The 21033-nt window shown below is 48.2% G+C and overlaps 1 protein-coding gene across 3 annotated transcripts in view; it reads left to right on the forward strand.

Annotated features, from left to right (window-relative positions):
- Positions 1-21033, forward strand: part of PDCD6 (programmed cell death 6) — a 147011-nt gene that overhangs the window by 97193 nt on the left and 28785 nt on the right. For 2 of the 3 annotated variants that reach the window (XM_069219466.1, XM_069219471.1), the window contains exons 3-5: positions 453-498; positions 10581-10739; positions 16669-16778. In XM_069219466.1, coding sequence (XP_069075567.1) covers positions 453-498; positions 10581-10739; positions 16669-16778 — 315 coding nt within the window. The remainder of the gene's footprint in view (positions 1-452; positions 499-10580; positions 10740-16668; positions 16779-21033) is intronic. The other variant, XM_069219476.1, reaches the window with a different exon arrangement.

A 21033-nucleotide genomic window follows, 5' to 3' on the forward strand; every position in this document is an offset into this window, starting at 1 on the left:
GTTAATAGGCCATTCAGTTAAACATAAAAATAACCGAAATTGTGTAAAATGGGCTGCATAAGCTGGGACCCTTCCCCCCCCTTCCATTTGACTAGAAGCATTTATATCACCAGTTAAACCTATGTATGGAGTGGTTACTGTCTGCTCTGATAGGATGTTGATCTTAATTAAGGGGGACCATGGGTCAGAATTATAGTGAGGTGTTAAATTCCGGAGGCGCTCACCTAAACTCCAGTCTCAAACAGTGATCATCTGTGTTTTCAGTGATGGTTTCCAACTTGGTTCTTTTTGCCAGTTCTTTTGTGTTAACTGTAGGTAAATAGTTATGATGCGATAATTGTGTATTTTCTTTATTTTTCTATAATGCTGTCTTTTAGTTTGAAAAATGCCTTCAACTCAAAACCATAACAAAGCAAGAATTGGAAAGTAATTCCCCTGTTGTTATTTTTCAGGGACGTGGACACCATTTAATCCCTGCAACTGTCAGGTCCATCATAGGTAAGTCTATATCTGCACAGTAATATGAAATTCGAGTCTCATCGCAAAGCAGAAAAATCACCGATAAGTGTGTTGGCTGCTTAGCTCAACTTAGACTACTCAAACAACAAACCTGCTGAAAACGTGAACCACAGCAGCATTTCAAATCTATGTGTCTTCATTTCTGGAACCCTTCTACACGAATATCTGGAAAAATGACCTTCAGTGTATATACAGTTTTTCAGAACTCAGCAACGAGAACTGTGAATAGTATCAAAAATAGGCATCATACCTCCTACAATTCTACCAACCACATTTGTTTCAGTTTGCATTCTTGTTGTATTTGACCTAGCCGTATATGGTCAGTAAAGCGTTAAACATTCCAAAAATGTTGCATCTAGCTACAACCTGTAAAGAGATCACCGACGGAGGAAAGCATGGGCTATCAATATTTAAACTCAAAAAAGCCCGTTCATGTAGCAGATTACTTAAGGTCACCACCCCTAGTCTGCAGAACCCGCGCTCTCCATCTAATCAAGCTACTGAGTATCAGCTATCATTACGATAAAGGGGATTTAGGAATTTTACAAACCATGGTCCATGTTGATGCCTCAGTTGTCCGTGTAACCCCGCCCCCCCCGCCCCATCACCCACCCCTCTTTCCATTGTCCGTGTTGAACCCTCCATTGTCCATGATGAACCCCTGCCCACCCACCCTCCTCCAACCACTTTTCACCCACCCACCCACCCTTTGTTGTGGAAACACCCACCCACCCACCCTCCCTTTGTTTTGGAAACACCCACCCACCCACCCACCCTCCCTCCCTTTGTTTTGGAAACACCCAGCCACCCACCCACCCTCCCTTTGTTTTGGAAACCCCCACCCACCCACCCTCCTTTGTTTTGGAAACCCCCCACCCACCCACCCTCCCTTTGTTTTGGAAACCCCCCACCCACCCACCCTCCCTCCCTTTGTTTTGGAAACCCCCCACCCACCCACCCACCCTCCCTTTGTTTTGGAAACCCCCCACCCACCCACCCACCCTCCCTTTGTTTTGGAAACCCCCACCCACCCACCCACCCTCCCTTTGTTTTGGAAACCCCCCACCCACCCACCCACCCACCCTCCCTTTGTTTTGGAAACCCCCCCACCCACCCACCCACCCTCCCTTTGTTTTGGAAACCCCCCACCCACCCACCCTCCCTTTGTTTTGGAAACCCCCCACCCACCCACCCACCCTCCCTTTGTTTTGGAAACCCCCACCCACCCACCCACCATCCCTTTGTTTTGGAAACCCCCACCCACCCACCATCCCTTTGTTTTGGAAACCCCCACCCACCCTCCCTTTGTTTTGGAAACCCCCATCCACCCACCCACCCTCCCTTTGTTTTGGAAACCCCCACCCACCCACCCTCCCTTTGTTTTGGAAACACCCAGCCACCCACCCACCCTCCCTTTGTTTTGGAAACACCCAGCCACCCACCCACCCTCCCTTTGTTTTGGAAACCCCCCACCCACCCACCCACCCTCCCTTTGTTTTGGAAACCCCCCACCCACCCACCCACCCTCCCTTTGTTTTGGAAACCCCCACAAAACCCACCCACCCTCCGTTTGTTTTGGAAACCCCCACCCACCCACCCTCCCTTTGTTTTGGAAACCCCCACCCACCCACCCACCCTCCCTTTGTTTTGGAAACCCCCACCCACCCACCCTCCCACCCTCCCTTTGTTTTGGAAACCCCCACCCACCCACCCACCCTCCCTTTGTTTTGGAAACCCCCACCCACCCACCCACCATTTGTTTTGGAAACCCCCACCCACCCACCCTCTCTTTGTTTTGGAAACCCCCAGCCACCCACCCACCCTCTCTTTGTTTTGGAAACCCCCACCCATCCACCCACCCACCATTTGTTTTGGAAACACCCACCCACCCTTTGTTTTGGAAACCCCCACCCACCCACCCTCCCTTTGTTTTGGAAACCCCCACCCACCCACCCACCCTTTGTTTTGGAAACACCCACCCACCCACCCTTTGTTTTGAAAACCCCCACCCACCCACCCACCCTTTGTTTTGAAAACCCCCACCCACCCACCCACCCTTTGTTTTGAAAACCCCCACCCACCCACCCACCCTTTGTTTTGAAAACCCCCACCCACCCACCCACCCTTTGTTTTGAAAACCCCCACCCACCCTTTGTTTTGAAAACCCCCACCCACCCACCCACCCTTTGTTTGAAAACATCCAACCCACCCACCCTTTGTTTTGAAAACCCCAAACTCCCTTTGTTATGGAAACCCCCACCCACCCTCCCACCCTCCCTTTGTTTTGGAAACCCCCACCCGCCCACCCTTCCATTGTTTTGGGAACCTGCATCCACCCACCCTCCCTTTGTTTTGGAAACCTGCATCCACCCACCCACCCACCCTCCCTTTGTTTTGGAAACCCCCACCCACCCACCCTCCCTTTGTTTTGGAAACCCCCACCCACGCACCCTCCCTTTGTTTTGGAAACCCCCACCCACCCACCCTCCCTTTGTTTTGGAAACCCCCACCCACCCACCCTCCCTTTGTTTTGGAAACCCCCACCCACCCTCCCTTTGTTTTGGAAACATCCACACACCCACCCTTTGTTTTGGAAACATCCATCCATCCACCCACCCACCATTTGTTTTGGAACCCCCACCCACCCTTTGTTTTGGAACCACCACCCACCCACCCACCCTTTGTTTTGGAAACCCCCGTCCAACCAACCTTCCTTTGTTTTGGAAACCCCCACCCACCCACCCTCCCTTTGTTTTGGAAACCCCCACCCACCCACCCACCCTCCCTTTGTTTTGGAAACCCCCACCCACCCTCCCTTTGTTTTGGAAACCCCCACCCACCCACCCTCCCTTTGTTTTGGAAACCTGCATCCACCCACCCACCCACCCTCCCTTTGTTTTGGAAACCTGCATCCACCCACCCACCCACCCTCCCTTTGTTTTGGAAACACCCACCCACCCACCCTCCATTTGTTTTGGAAACCCCCACCCACCCACCCACCCTCCCTTTGTTTTGGAAACCCCCACCCACCCTCCCTTTGTTTTGGAAACATCCACACACCCACCCTTTGTTTTGGAAACATCCATCCATCCACCCACCCACCATTTGTTTTGGAACCCCCACCCACCCTTTGTTTTGGAACCACCACCCACCCACCCACACTTTGTTTTGGAACCACCCACCCCCCCCACCCACCCTTTGTTTTGGAAACCCCCGTCCAACCAACCTTCCTTTGTTTTGGAAACCCCCACCCACCCTCCCTTTGTTTTGGAAACCCCCACCCACCCACCCTCCCTTTGTTTTGGAAACCCCCAGCCACCCACCCACCCTCCCTTTGTTTTGGAAACCCCCAGCCACCCACCCACCCTCCCTTTGTTTTGGAAACCCCCAGCCACCCACCCACCCTCCCTTTGTTTTGGAAACCCCCAGCCACCCACCCACCCTCCCTTTGTTTTGGAAACCCCCACCCATCCACCCACCCACCATTTGTTTTGGAAACACCCACCCTCCCTTTGTTTTGGAAACCCCCAACCCTCCCTTTGTTTTGGAAACCCCCACCCACCCACCCACCCTCCCTTTGTTTTGGAAACCCCCACCCACCCACCCACCCTCCCTTTGTTTTGGAAACATCCATCCACGCACCCACCATTTGTTTTGGAACCACCCACCTCCCCACCCACCCTTTGTTTTGGAACCCCCCGCTCCACCCTTTGTTTTGGAACCCCCCGCTCCACCCTTTGTTTTGGAACCCCCCCCCCCACCCACCCACCCCCCGTTTGATTTGGAACCCCCCACCCACCCTTTGATTTGGAACCCCCCACCCATCCACCCACCCACCCTTTGTTTTGGAAACACCCACCCACCCTCCGTTTTGGAAACCCCCACCCACCCTCCCTTTGTTTTGGAAACACCCACCCACCCTCCCTTTGTTTTGGAAACCCCCATCCCTTTGTTTTGGAAACCCCCACCCACCCACCCACCCACCCTCCCTTTGTTTTGGAAACCCCCACCCACCCACCCACCCACCCTCCCTTTGTTTTGGAAACCCCCACCCACCCACCCACCCTCCCTCCCTTTGTTTTGGAAACCCCCATCCACCCACCCACCCTCCCTTTGTTTTGGAAACCCCCATCCACCCACCCACCCTTTGTTTTGGAAACAGACCCTCCCTTTGTTTTGGAAACCCCCACCCACCCACCCACCCTCCCTTTGTTTTGGAAACCCCCACCCACCCACCCACCCTCCCTTTGTTTTGGAAACCCCCACCCACCCACCCACCCTCCCTTTGTTTTGGAAACCCCCAACCACCCACCCACCCTCCCTTTGTTTTGGAGAACGCCACCCACCCACCCTCCCTTTGTTTTGGAAACCCCCACCCACCCACCCACCCTCCCTTTGTTTTGGAAACATCCACCCACCCACCCACCCTCCCTTTGTTTTGGAAACATCCACCCACCCACCCACCCTCCCTTTGTTTTGGAAACCCCCATCCACCCACCCACCCTTTGTTTTGGAAACAGACCCTCCTTTTGTTTTGGAAAGCCCCACCCACCCACCCTCCTTTTGTTTTGGAAACCCCCAACCACCCACCCACCCTCTGTTTTGGAGAACGCCACCCACCCACCCACCCTCCCTTTGTTTTGGAAACCCCCACCCACCCACCCACCCTCCCTTTGTTTTGGAAACCCCCGCCCACCCACCCACCATTTGTTTTGGAAACCCCCACCCACCCACCCACCATTTGTTTTGGAAACCCCCACCCACCCACCCTCCCTCTCTTTGTTTTGGAAACCCCCACCCACCCTCTCTTTGTTTTGGAAACCCCCAGCCACCCACCCACCCTCCCTTTGTTTTGGAAACCCCCACCCATCCACCCACCCACCATTTGTTTTGGAAACACCCACCCACCCTTTGTTTTGGAAACCCCCACCCACCCTCCCTTTGTTTTGGAAACACCCACCCACCCACCCACCCTCCCTCCGTTTTGGAAACCCCCACCCACCCTCCCTTTGTTTTGGAAACATCCACACACCCACCCTTTGTTTTGGAAACATCCATCCATCCACCCACCCACCATTTGTTTTGGAACCCCCACCCACCCTTTGTTTTGGAACCACCACCCACCCACCCACACTTTGTTTTGGAACCACCCACCCCCCCCACCCACCCTTTGTTTTGGAAACCCCCGTCCAACCAACCTTCCTTTGTTTTGGAAACCCCCACCCACCCTCCCTTTGTTTTGGAAACCCCCACCCACCCTCCCTTTGTTTTGGAAACCCCCAGCCACCCACCCACCCTCCCTTTGTTTTGGAAACCCCCAGCCACCCACCCACCCTCCCTTTGTTTTGGAAACCCCCAGCCACCCACCCACCCTCCCTTTGTTTTGGAAACCCCCACCCATCCACCCACCCACCATTTGTTTTGGAAACACCCACCCTCCCTTTGTTTTGGAAACCCCCAACCCTCCCTTTGTTTTGGAAACCCCCACCCACCCACCCACCCACCCACCCTCCCTTTGTTTTGGAAACCCCCACCCACCCACCCACCCACCCTCCCTTTGTTTTGGAAACATCCATCCACGCACCCACCATTTGTTTTGGAACCACCCACCTCCCCACCCACCCTTTGTTTTGGAACCCCCCGCTCCACCCTTTGTTTTGGAACCCCCCGCTCCACCCTTTGTTTTGGAACCCCCCCCCCCACCCACCCACCCCCCGTTTGATTTGGAACCCCCCACCCACCCTTTGATTTGGAACCCCCCACCCATCCACCCACCCACCCTTTGTTTTGGAAACACCCACCCACCCTCCGTTTTGGAAACCCCCACCCACCCTCCCTTTGTTTTGGAAACACCCACCCACCCTCCCTTTGTTTTGGAAACCCCCATCCCTTTGTTTTGGAAACCCCCACCCACCCACCCACCCACCCTCCCTTTGTTTTGGAAACCCCCACCCACCCACCCACCCTCCCTTTGTTTTGGAAACCCCCATCCACCCACCCACCCTCCCTTTGTTTTGGAAACCCCCATCCACCCACCCACCCTTTGTTTTGGAAACAGACCCTCCCTTTGTTTTGGAAACCCCCACCCACCCACCCACCCTCCCTTTGTTTTGGAAACCCCCACCCACCCACCCACCCTCCCTTTGTTTTGGAAACCCCCAACCACCCACCCACCCTCCCTTTGTTTTGGAGAACGCCACCCTCCCTTTGTTTTGGAAACCCCCACCCACCCACCCACCCTCCCTTTGTTTTGGAAACATCCACCCACCCACCCACCCTCCCTTTGTTTTGGAAACATCCACCCACCCACCCACCCTCCCTTTGTTTTGGAAACCCCCATCCACCCACCCACCCTTTGTTTTGGAAACAGACCCTCCTTTTGTTTTGGAAAGCCCCACCCACCCACCCTCCTTTTGTTTTGGAAACCCCCAACCACCCACCCAACCACCCACCCACCCTCTGTTTTGGAGAACGCCACCCACCCACCCACCATTTGTTTTGGAAACCCCCACCCACCCACCCACCCTCCCTTTGTTTTGGAAACCCCCGCCCACCCACCCACCATTTGTTTTGGAAACCCCCACCCACCCACCCACCATTTGTTTTGGAAACCCCCACCCACCCACCCTCCCTCTCTTTGTTTTGGAAACCCCCACCCACCCTCTCTTTGTTTTGGAAACCCCCAGCCACCCACCCACCCTCCCTTTGTTTTGGAAACCCCCACCCATCCACCCACCCACCATTTGTTTTGGAAACACCCACCCACCCTTTGTTTTGGAAACCCCCACCCACCCTCCCTTTGTTTTGGAAACACCCACCCACCCACCCACCCACCCTCCCTCCGTTTTGGAAACCCCCACCCACCCACCCTCCCTCCGTTTTGGAAACACCCACCCACCCACCCACCCTCCCTCCGTTTTGGAAACCCCCACCCACCCGCCCACCCTCCCTCCGTTTTGGAAACCCCCTTGGAAACCCGCACCCACCCGCCGACCCTCCCTTTGTTTTGGAAACACCCACCCACCCTCCCTTTGTTTTGGAAACCCCCACCCACCCACCCACCCTCCCTTTGTTTTGGAAACCCCCACCCACCCACCCACCCTCCCTTTGTTTTGGAAACCCCCATCCACCCACCCACCCTTTGTTTTGGAAACATCCATCCACCCACCCACCCTTTGTTTTGGAACCCCCACCCACCCACCCACCCACTCTTTGTTTTGGAACCACCACCCACCCACCCACTCTTTATTTTGGAACCACCCACCCCCCCACCCCACCCTTTGTTTTGGAACTCCCCACCCACCCACCCACGCTTTGTTTTGGAACCCCCCCCCCCCCCCACCCACCCACCCTTTGTTTTGGAACCCCCCACCCACCCACCCTTTGATTTGGAACCCCCCACCCATCCACCCACCATTTGTTTTGGAAACACCCACCCACCCTTTGTTTTGGAAACCCCCCACCCACCCACCCACCCTCCCTTTGTTTTGGAAACCCCCACCCACCCACCCACCCACCCTCCTTTTGTTTTGGAAACCCCCACCCACCCACCCACCCTCCCTTTGTTTTGGAAACCCCCACCCACCCACCCTCCCTTTGTTTTGGAAACCCCCACCCACCCACCCTCCCTTTGTTTTGGAAACCCCCACCCACCCACCCTCCCTTTGTTTTGGAAACCCCCATCCCTTTGTTTTGGAAACCGCCACCCACCCACCCACCCTCCCTTTGTTTTGGAAACCCCCCCCCACCCACCCACCCTCCCTTTGTTTTGGAAACCCCCACCCACCTTCCCTTTGTTTTGGAAACCCCCATCCACCCACCCTCCCTTTGTTTTGGAAACCCCCACCCACCCACCCTCCCTTTGTTTTGGAAACCCCCACCCACCCACCCTTTGTTTTGGAAACCCCCACCCACCCACCCACCCTCCCTTTGTTTTGGAAACCCCCACCCACCCAACCACCCTCCCTTTGTTTTGGAAACCCACACCCACCCACCCACCCTCCCTTTGTTTTGGAAACCCCCATCCACCCACCCACCCTTTGTTTTGGAAACATCCATCCACCCACCCACCATTTGTTTTGGAACCCCCACCCACCCACCCTTTGTTTTGGAACTCCCACCCACCCACCCTTTGTTTTGGAACTCCCACCCACCCTTTGTTTTGGAACTCCCCCCCACCCACCCTTTGTTTTGGAACTCCCCACCCACCCTTTGTTTTGGAACCCCCCATCCCACCCACCCACCCTTTGTTTTGGAACCCAACCCTTTGATTTGGAACCCCCCACCCATCCACCCACCCACCCTTTGTTTTGGAACCCACCACCCACCCTTTGTTTTGGAACCGAACCCATTTTGTTTTGGAACCCCCCCACCCACCCATTTTGTTTTGGAACCACCCACCCATTTTGTTTTGGAACCCCCCCATCCACCCACCCACCCATTTTGTTTTGGAACCAGACCCATTTGGTTTTGGAACCCCCCACCCACCCACCCACCCATTTTGTTTTGGAACCCCCCACCCACCCACCCACCCATTTTGTTTTGGAACCCCCCACCCACCCACCCACCCATTTTGTTTTGGAACCCCCCACCCACCCACCCACCCATTTTGTTTTGGAACCCCCCACCCAATCACCCACCCACCCATTTTGTTTTGGAACCCCCCACCCACCCACCCACCCACCCATTTTGTTTTGGAACCCCCCACCCACCCACCCACCCACCCATTTTGTTTTGGAACCCCCCACCCACCCACCCACCCATTTTGTTTTGGAACCCCCCACCCACCCACCCACCCATTTTGTTTTGGAACCCCCTCACCCACCCACCCTTTGTTTTGGAAACCCCCCCCACCCCCCCCCACCCTTTGTTTTGGAACCCCCCGACCCACCCACCCACCCTTTGTTTTGGAACCCATAACCCACCCACCCACCCACCCTTTGTTTTGGAACCCCCCCACCCACCCACCCACCCACCCTTTGTTTTGGAACCCACCCACCCACCCTTTGTTTTGGAACCCCCCCACCCACCCCACCCTTTGTTTTGGAACCCCCCCACCCACCCTTTGTTTTGGAACCCCCCACCCAACCACCCACCCACCCTTTGTTTTGGAACCCCCCACCCAACCACCCACCCACCCTTTGTTTTGGAACCCCCCACCCAACCACCCACCCACCCTTTGTTTTGGAACCCCCCACCCAACCACCCACCCACCCTTTGTGTTGGAACCCCCCACCCAACCACCCACCCACCCACCCTTTGTGTTGGAACCCCCCACCCAACCAACCACCCACCCACCCTTTGTTTTGAAAACCCCCACCCACTCTTTGTTTTGAAAACCCCCACCCACCCACCCACTCTTTGTTTTGAAAACCCCCACCCACCCACCCACTCTTTGTTTTGAAAACCCCCACCCACCCACTCTTTGTTTTGAAAACCCCCACCCACCCACCCACTCTTTGTTTTGAAAACCCCCACCCACCCACCCACTCTTTGTTTTGAAAACCCCCACCCACCCACCCACTCTTTGTGTTGGAAACCCCCACCCACCCACCCACTCTTTGTGTTGGAAACCCCCACCCACCCACCCACTCTTTGTGTTGGAAACCACCACCCACTCACTCTGTGTGTTGGAAACCACCACCCACCCACCCACTCACTCTGTGTGTTGGAAACCCCCACCCACCCAACCACTCACTCTGTGTGTTGGAAACCCCCACCCACCCAACCACTCACTCACTCTGTGTGTTGGAAACCCCCCACCCACTCACTCTTTGTGTTGGAAACCCCCACCCACTCACTCTTTGTGTTGGAAACCCCCACCCACTCACTCTTTGTGAGAAATTAAATAAAAAGCTTGGCATGGGCCAGCGCTGGCCGCGTCATAGCTCTTTATTAATATTTATTTTTTAGTTACTTTTAGCTATGCTACACTACACTGGTGTACAATTGGCTAAAAGAACATTGACAAAGGCAGTACCTCTTGCAGGAGAGACCTGCTGGTCAATGCTTGTTTTAAATGTACTGGTCTTTAAATACCGTGTTTTCCTCTTTTGTTTCAGGCATGTTTGACCGAGAGAACAAGAGAGGGATAAACTTCAGCGAATTTGCTGGAGTTTGGAAATACATCACAGACTGGCAGGGCGTGTTCCGAACATACGACAGAGATGGCTCAGGAGCGATTGATAAGAACGAACTGAAACAAGCACTTACAGGTTTTGGTAATTAATTTGCAATCAATTTGCTTGACTAATCTTGCATTTTGATGGCTTTTCTGGGGATTTCTAGGGGGCTAAGGCACCCCTGAGAGTGCATATGTTTAGTAATTTTATATAATCATTGATACATATTGTTCGATGGTATGTGTAGCTGTAGATACACATGCTCTGCATAAGTCCGCCATCTAGTGTTGGGCTCAGAGTGTTACAAGTTGTTTTTCTTCTAAGAATATTTTTCTAGTCACAAGTTTGAGTAACTCCTCCCCTCGGTGATACTGCGCATGGGCATCGTGTCCTTTGTTAGATTGCTTTCTTTCCGCCATCGGGTTCAGACGTGTTTCCTCTCGCTGTGGTGGATCTTGGGTCGGTATCTTCTGAACTTTATTCTCACTTTCTACAAACGTTATAGTTTCAATCATGTTTTCTACTCTTTATAGTTGATTCGATTTCAATTGTTTGGGTCGATTTTACACCCTTAGCGATGACCTTGCCCTTCTAGGGCCTACTTCGACACATTGTAGTCGAACAATGCTAGGCTAATGGAACGAACTCCGTTTCGATTCTGTCCTCTGTGTCACACCAAATTTACATACACCGACCAGCATTTGGTGTGTAATTCTGTGCCTGTCTCCGTAACAGAGAGAAAAGACCTGCGACACTTGTAGATCATTTTGATCGAAGAAGACTCTGCGGGACCGAAGAGCACGTCGATTAGACATGGCGTCCAAGTCGACAGGAGACACACCCAACATCTTTGGAGAAGAGCACACGCAGGAAGAAGTAGGACAGCGCACAATCATCTCCAATACAGATTCGGACTCAGCTCAAGACTCTGAAGTCGACAGTCAGTCCATACCACCGGCGCAGTACTTGAGTACATCATCCCCATCACACCAAACAAAGACATTTCTACCCTGAATCGGCAAAAATTACCACCACTTCCAGAGCTGACATTTTTGTTCCGAGTCAAGCATTCCATTTCGAAACCTTTAGAATCGAAAACTGCCAGTAGTAAACATTATGCAGTTACTGAGGTGTCATCTACAATACAACCTATATTAGAGGTTATGGACTCTAAGCAGCGCAAACTTCACATACAGAAGGAAACAGGAAGAATCATAGTCTCTCCTCCTGTAACAACTAAAAGAAAACTTTCAGGAGACTTTGGACGCTGGGTGTCCACCTAAGGCTGCACAACAACCTCCGCCTTCACCACCACATTGTCCTTTCTTTCCTTCTACCCCACCACCACCCTCAACTACACAGTTCTTTCCACAGACATTATTCGCATCACCTCATAGGGATGACTTAAGTGAGGTTCAAGAAGATGTATACTCATGGGATCTGTATGATCCTGATCCCATTCTCGCTAATGATCCAGATTTATACCTAACGAGGCCATCTCCCCCTGTAGATACCACTGCTTACAATTAACTGATAGCTAGGGCTAATGCGTATCACAACGCACAATTGCATACAGATCCCATTGAAGATCATTTTCTGTTAAATACCTTGAAATCTACACACAAGGAGTAGCAATGTCTCCCTATGCTTCCACGCATGCTTAGGCATGCTACAGAAATTTTTAAGGAACCCGTCAAGGAAAGAATCATTACACTCGGGGTTGAATAAAAAGTACAAACCTGCACCATCTGATCCTGTTGTTTTTATTAGAAAACAATAACCACCTGACTATAGTGCTAAGTGTGGCAAGAAAATGTGCCAATAGTCTGTCTACAGGAGATGCTCCTCCTCCAGACAAAGAAAGTAAAAGATTAGACGCAGCAGGTAAAATAGCGGCTACTTAGGCTGCAAACCACTGGTGGATTGCAGATTCTGAGGCACTCCTGTCGACATATGATAGGGCCCACAAGGATAAGATGGAAGAGATGTTGCAGCATGTTCCAGCAGAACATCAGAAAATACGGCAACAAATAGTAGCAGAGGGACAGGCTAGCTCTAATAACTCAATAAGATCTGCCACTAATGCAGCTGATACAGCAGCAAGAGGGGTCAACATTAGCATAGTTATCAGGAAACATGCATGGTTAAGATCTTCAGGTTTTAAACCCAAGATACAGCAAGCTGTTTTAAACATGCCCTTTGATAAGGAGCATTTATTTGGATACCACCTTAGAAAAGCTCAAGAAAGACTCAGAAACAGCTAAAGCTATGGTTGCACTATACACCACACCCACTAGAGGCCACAATTTAGAGGTGGTTTCAAACCATCAACCACAATCCCTCCCACCTTGCAACAGAAATAGGGGTCACACTTACATAACAGAGGTTCATTTAGAGGTTCTTACAGAGTATCTAATAATAGATGAAAAGGTAAAACATCTGCTTCCAGAGGCTCTTCTAACTCAACAAAAAAGTAACTTCTTACAAAACCCATTAGATCATACATCTCCTGTGGGAGGAAGACTATTAAACTTTTATCCACAATGGTACAACATCACAACAGATCAGTGGGTTCTATCAATTATCCAACATGGCTATTGTCTAGAATTCATGTCCATTCCACCAAACATTCCTTCTCGTTCCCACAAACCTTCTCAAGACCATCTCATTCTGTTGAAGGGGGAAGTACAGTCCCTTTTTCTCAAAGGGGCGATAGAACCAGTACCTACATCCCACCCAGGGCCAGGAGTACATTCAATGTACTTCCTCATACCAACAAAGGATGGTTCATTAAGATCAATTTTAGATCTTTGACCTCTCAATCTATACACACTCCATTTCCATATGGTCTCTCTACAAGATGTTATACCCCTGTTACAGCAAGGGAATTACATGACAGCATTGGATCTCAAAGATGCTTATTTCCACATTCCCATACATCCAGCACATCACAAATATCTAAGGTCTATCACTGCAGGAAAGCACTACCAATTCAAGGTACTACCATTCACAAAAAGCTTGGAAGTAGTAGCAGCATTTGTAAGAAGACTATGTAGATGACTAGCTCATTAAGTTAATACAATTAAAACTTGGAAGGAACACACCCCGAACGTTGTCAATCTTTTACACAATTTGGGGTTCACAATAAATTACCTCAAATCTCATCTTCAATCATCACAAAAACAGCCTTATCTGGGAGCAGTTGTGAACCCTCAGTCAGCATTAGCTTATCCAAACCCAACAAGGATTCAAGCTTTTCAAAATCTCATCTCCCAATTACAGCAGAATCATACTTACGCAGTGAAGTTAGTGATGCAACTGTTGGGAATGATGGCTTCTTGTATAGCCATAGTTCCCCATGAAAAACCACACATGCATCCACTACAACAGTGCCTCTCCCAACAGTGGTCTCAGTCACAGGGTCATCCTCAGGATCTAGTGTTGTTGGACCGCCAGACTCGCTGCTCTCTGCAATGGTGGAATCCCACCAACCTTTCAAAATGGCAGCCCTTTCAGGACCCTGTCCCTCAGATCATTCTCACAACAGATGCATCACAGACAAGTTGGGGTGCTTACCTCATCAACCTCACCATACAGGTGAAATGGGATCCCATTAAACAGACTCATTCCATCAGTTATTTGTAACTTCTAGCACTCAAAGCATTCTTCACACAAATCTCAAACAAGATAGTGTTAGTCCGTAAAAACAATATAACAAACATGTATTATCTGCAAAAACAGAGGGTGGGACACACTTATCACAATTGTCCCTTCTAGCTCAGATAATTTGGAAGTGGGCAATTTACAATCTCATTCAGTTACTGGCAGAATATCTCCCAGGATTAGACAATCACTTAGCGGACCTATTAAGCAGGATGCAGCAAACATTCACCCACAAGTACTTCACCAATACTTTCAGTTGTGGGTAACACCAGAAATATATCTTTTTGCCACCACAGAAAACTAAAAATGCCAAAACTTTGCATTCAGTGGCAATGCTCTATGGATGAATTGGTCAGGGATGTTTGCTTACGATTTTCTGCCTCTCCCACTCATACCATTTCTAATACGCAAATTGAAACAAACTTCACTCACCATGATACTTGTAGCCCCAGTATGGGCATGTCAACATTGGTACATAACGCTGTTTGATCTGTCAGTGGTTCCCCATCACAAACGTTTAAACAGACCAGATCTTTTTACTCAAAAGAGAGGTCAAATCAGACATCCAAACCCCAGAGCACTCAATGTTGTGATATGGCTCTTGAAGTCATAGAGTTTGGTTACTCACAACTTCCTTCTGAATGTATGGATATTCTTAAAGAAGCATGCAAACCTACAACTAGATAGTTATGCTGCTAAATGGAAACATTTTGTATATTATTGTCAACCTAAACATATTTATCCTACTAAACCCTCAGTACAAGACATTGTCTGTTATTTGCTACATTTGCAAAAGGCAAATCTAGCATACTCTATTAGACTTCATTTAACAGCCATAGCTGCATACATCCAGAATAGACATGTCTCTATTTTGAATTCCTGTTATTAATGCATTTATGGAAGGCCTTAAGAGAGTTATTCCACCCAGAGTTCACCCAGCTCCTCTATTAAACCTTAACATTGTTCTTACCAGACTTATGGGTCCACCATTTGAACCCATGTAAATCTGGTCTTTACAATTCCTTTCATGGAAGGTTGCTTTTTTAGTAGCTATAACTTTTTTAAAAAGAGTTAGTGAAATACAAACATTGACTTTAGAGGAAGGCTTTTTCCAAATACATAAAGACAAAATAGTACTTAGGATAAACCTAAAAATTCTACCTAAAGTTGTTTCACCATTTCATATTAATCATTCAGCAGAGTTGCAGTTTTCTTACCACAGCCAGACTCAGTCGCTAAAAGAGCGCTCCATACACTGGATATTAAGAGCTCTCATGTATTACATTGACAGGACAAATAGTTTTAGGAAATCAAAACAACTATTCATAACTTTTTCAACAAAGTTAATCCAATTTCAAAGAATGGATTTGCTAGATGGAGAGTAAAGTGTATCCAAACTTGTTATCTTAAAGCTAAAAGACAACTACCAGTAACTCCTAGAGTACACTCTACCAGGCAAAAAGGTGTCCCTCTGGCCTTTTTAAGGAAACATTCGAATAGCAGATATTTGTAAAGCTGCTACTTGGTCTACACCACCCACATTTACTTAACACTACTATGTAGATGTTCTAGCCCGTCAAGAAGCAGATGTTGGCCAAGCAGTCCTTAGTACATTATTTCAGCTACTGCAGCTCCTACAGGCAGTCCACTGCTTATGTGGGAGGGGACTGCTTTACGGTCTATACAAAGCATGTGTATCTACATCTATACATGCCATCAAACAGACATCTGTTTGTGGCATGTAGTGCTGTGGATTCACATACGCCCTCCCTCCTCCCCGGAAGCCTGTGGACATTGTAGTACAACAGCTTGTAAATATGTAAATACATTGTATGGACTTCTCTTTTTTTTTATTTTTTTTTACTTTCTACTTATAACATATATACACTCTTTACTTCTCCCACCTCGGGGAAAACAATCTAACAAAGGACTCTATGCCCATGCGCAATATCACTGAGAGGAGGAGTCACTCAAACTTGTGACATGAAAATATTCTTCAAAGAAAAACAACTTGTAGCACTACGAGCCCGACACTAGATGGCAGACATGTGCAAAGCATGTGAATCTACAGCACTACATACCACAAACAGATGTCTACTGGGTAAGTAACATTTTCTTTATGGCACATTTTGAATAGTGAAAGATAAGGAAAAAACAAAATGTAACCTAAAAAATAGCAGGATGTTATTTATTGACTACAGCACAGGACCAACGTGCCTAAAAAGAACACAAAGGTTAGTGATGGAGTCATGAGTTTAAATTGGCTCATGCAAACCACTTAACTCTTGTCCTAACTATTTATGGTTACACAACAACTCTCACTTTTTGTAACTATTTGATTTTTTTCCTACTTTTTCCCCCACAGGATACCGTTTATCGGACCAGTTTTATGATATCTTAATTCGGAAATTTGATAGGCAAGGAAGAACACAAGTTGCCTTTGATGACTTCATTCAGTGCTGCATTGTTTTGCAGGTAAGTACGTTCACTAGCTATCTTTTTCATCTAGCCATAAAAATCCTGGTCAGATTTTAGTTATCCACCATCTTTGTATGCTTATTTTGTTCCGGCAGGATGATTTCAGACCAGCCATTTGTGATCAGCAGCTATTTCCCAAAGCACTTTGGGGCCTGATTTTAAAAACAAATTAAAGAAAATTGACTTACTTGGTCAACATTTGATGAAAATTTCATTTTTTTTCTCAGACAGTTCCAGGTTTACATATAATAAGTTGTGATTGTTGTAGGACCCTAGGCGTACACACATGCTGACTATTTTTTTTATTTTTATTCTCCATAGCGAACTACACCACCAATTTTGGAGGTGTTTCATTCTTACTTCCACCCCAGCAATGGTCCTAATTCAGCCATTCCCAAATGTATCAGGGCGGTGTGTGAATACCTACGAACTTTAAGGGTTGTGGCAGTTGACCTATTAAGGACGGCATCCACGGCCTGGAATACCCACAACACACCCTTGGGAGTTAAACTCCTAAGTGGAATATGTTAATTTATTTCTGTAATTAAAAATGTGTGTTTAATCTTGTATACTAAGATACTTGAGCCTCTAGGTTGATTTTGCATACCTTTTCGAATCTAGACCAATGTTTTAAAACTTTGATATTTCTCTTCAGAATGAGGATTCTCATGCAGACTTGCAGTCTTTGGAACTACTTTCCTAAAGGGCCAACAAATAAGTGGCTGTCAACAGACAGCGTGAGAACCAAAAATAGTTTCCATTTTATGTGGGAAACAAGGACAAAAAACATTGGCACAAAGGCACTTTTTGTGATTTGTGGGTGACTAGTAGGTGGAATGAAGTGAATCATCCACTGGTAGGAGGCAGGAGCACGTGCCCTGAGAAGGGTGTGATCAGATAGACACATGCACCCTGTGGCAGCAGGTTATACACAGCAGACTTAGGAATGCAGATAAGTAAATGCTGGTTTGTGGAAAGACTAAAAAGATATGTTTTAAGCTCTCCAACGGTCCATATTTAGGTAGGCAAATGAGATCATCCCTAAAATAATAACTGCTTCTTCTGTTGGTTGCTCATTTTTCTGGTTTACTTATTTTTACAGCTATTCTTCACGTTTACTGGCATCTCTTTGTACTGAAACTCCCAAGGGCATTTTCATCATAAACAGGCCAATATGAAACTGGGATCAACACACGTGGAACAGTGTTTGTGACTGCAACATTTGGTTGATACTATATGACTGTTGAGGGATGGCAAATCAAACACAGACACAATCTAGAAGTGTGCATACGAGACAGCGAATTGGAAGTTATGTTGTCCTTTAATGATGGTTCAGAAGTTGGTGTTATACCATGCCTGAATGCCTAGCAACCACCTGGAGATAATTTCAGGGGGTAAAAAAAGAGGATATAGCCTTTTCAAGAAATGAAGGTTTGAGAATGGAATGGGCAAAAGTTGATCCTGTTGCCTTTAATCAGAAAATTGTGAAGGAAAACTTGAATCTAGTTTTAAATTGTCTAGAAGATCCTGACCAACATGGCTTAATAGCCGTATATGATAGTTTGTGTAGATGTACTGCAAATAACTTGCTCACCACTCAGTCCAGATTAGACCCCAAACCATATGGATGGTTCAACAAAGCCTGCACCATTGCCCATAAACATTTAAAATCCTCTTTGAAAGTAAAACCTCATAGAGTGGGACAGGTGAGGGAAGTGAGGTGCTCTTGTAAGAATGCCTTTGAGGACAGGAAAACTGAGATCAGAAGCAAATCTTCGGAAAACTTTACACTGGCAGCAGATACCTGAGAGTGCTACATATTTAGCTGTTCTCAACCATCCTTTCTTGATCAGGATGGGTGTTGCACTTTACAAAAGGTCTTCAGCCAGAAAACAGTGTACCACATGTTATTGAGCCTTCAAAGTGCTGTGGCCAGAAAAAGCTGTCACTCGTTTTTCCCTCCATTGAGCTAAGTGAAGTCGCTCTGGCCATTTAACAGTGTGCGTCAGGGAAAGCACCAGGGCCAGACGGGATCCCCACTGGTTTCTATAAATCTGTTGGTCCCCTTACGAACCAATATACAAAGGAGCGCCATAATGGGCCCAAAGCCAGCTTCTTGGAAGACAGCCGTAGCCGTTCCTATCTTTAAACAAGCATTTCCAATGCAATAGGTCTTGTGTTTTCTTGAGTTCAAGCTACTGGCACTGTAAATGTATAACTGGACTTTTCTTGCCACCTAAATTGGTCAACCTTGCCTCATAATTTCGGCTTTTCCTGTAATATAATTCCAGTCGCCCAGCATTTAACTAAAGCACTTCCATTTACCTTCTTTCTCTATATTGAAACAGATACAATCATCATGTAAACCTTAATCATAAATAAACTTTTGGCATTAGATGGTAACGCTCAAAACACCATAACCAAAATATAATTTGGGACGGATTGGAGGGTGAAAAGAGAGAGGGATTTGAAGGTAAGGATGGAGAGTACTAGTGGCATAGTAACGGCGTCATGGGCCCTGCAGTGAGAAAGAAAAATGGTTGACTGCAATTTTGGTAGGGAAATACTGCAGTAATTGGAGTTGAATGAGGCCCATAGGTCTCTGGGCCCCAGTGCCACTGCACCTGGTGCTCCATTGATACTAGGCCTCAGGAGAGAAAGCGGATGGGGCAGAAAAAGAGAAGCGAAAGGAATTCAGCACACAAAAGGAAGAAAGAAGGTATCACAAAAAATAATTAAAAGAACGAGAAAATGAAAACGCAACTAAGAAGAAATAGATAAAACGTGTGAGAGAGAAGACAGAAAGGAAGCTAACAAGCGAAAGAGAGTAAAAAATAATGAAAGTGTGAAAAGAGAGAGAAAAATTAACACGTACGTACTGACAAATTTCCCACAAACATAGAATGGGAAAACCACTTAGACATTTCAGGTCCCGACAAGTAACTTGTGGCTTCCACATACAGATGGGGAAAAAGAGAGACTTCTAGTAAAACATAAATTGGCAGGTAAAGGTAAGAACACCAGAGAAATGAAGGATGAAAGATCTAAAAACAAAAGTGAAAGGACGCATACAGAGTCAAAGGAAAGAGCAAATAAAAAATACAAAGAAAGAATGAAGGGAAGAAAAAAGAGGAACGAAACAAGGAAAGAAATAACCAAGTTTTTGCGAGATTGAAAGAGGAGGTAGCAAGAGGGAGAGGGAAGTAAAATAAAGGGAGAAAAGTAGAAATAAACAATTGAAAGAGAAAAACTGTTACTGTGTGCATTTTAAGAGCTGGAAAAAGAAAAGTGGGGGAGAGGGATAACATTGAGAGTAAACAGAGTAAGCTAAGAATAGATTTAATTGGCTCCCTCACGTCCTCAAACAGAAGTCAGTGTGTGGAATAGCAGGGAGCATTGCGGGAACAGTAGGAGGAACAGAGTTGTATGTGAACCCTAATACAGCAGCATTGGGGCGCTTCAGATCAGGATTGGGGTATACACAGAGCTGTGTCCCAGCCCAGTGCTGAAACTACAGAAAGGCAGCAGGTGAAGAATGAGAAACGGAGCACTGTATAATTCCAGGTAGTGGAATAATTGAGTGCTACATGTTAGGGTTGAGGTGCACTGACAGAGTTGTATGTGGGCTGCAGTACTGGAATAGTAACGGGCACACAAGGTCAGAAGTGAGGTATGTTAAAGGAGCTATGTATGGTACCTAGTATTGGTGTGCCAGTGTTGCCAAGTGCTAGCCTGGAGGTGCCCTGGTGAAGCTGGGAGTAGGGCCCAGCCTGGAAGGGACATTGCCTCTGAACCACAGAAGCGAGGAGTCCTGAGGAGCGTGTTTGAGCCTTAGTACAGAGAAGAAATGTGCACTGAATGTTAAAGTTGGTGGGTTCTGGCGGAGCTGTGGTGGTTCCCATCAACAGTGGCGTTGGATGTTAGACTTGAGGTGCACTAGCTGAGCTATGTATTGCTCTTTTGGGTCCAATATTGGTTTGGCAGTGGGACTGAATATTAGAATTGACCTGCTGGAATAGAACTGTAAGTGACCGGGGTTCCAGTATAGGAAAAGAAGTGACCTTGTTGGGGTAGAACTGAGGTGCACTGATGGAGCTGTGCCTGAGGACCAGGTACTGGAATAGCAGAGTGCACTGACTGTAAGAACTGAGGTGCTCTGGCAGACAGTGTGTGTGGGGTCCTGGTATGGCTGAGGGCTTGGAGTGTGTGACCTGAGGTGCACTGATGGAGCTGCGCCTGAGGTCCCAGTACT

Source organism: Pleurodeles waltl, chromosome 2_2 (genome assembly GCF_031143425.1).
Source record: "Pleurodeles waltl isolate 20211129_DDA chromosome 2_2, aPleWal1.hap1.20221129, whole genome shotgun sequence".
Lineage (NCBI taxonomy): Eukaryota > Metazoa > Chordata > Amphibia > Caudata > Salamandridae > Pleurodeles > Pleurodeles waltl.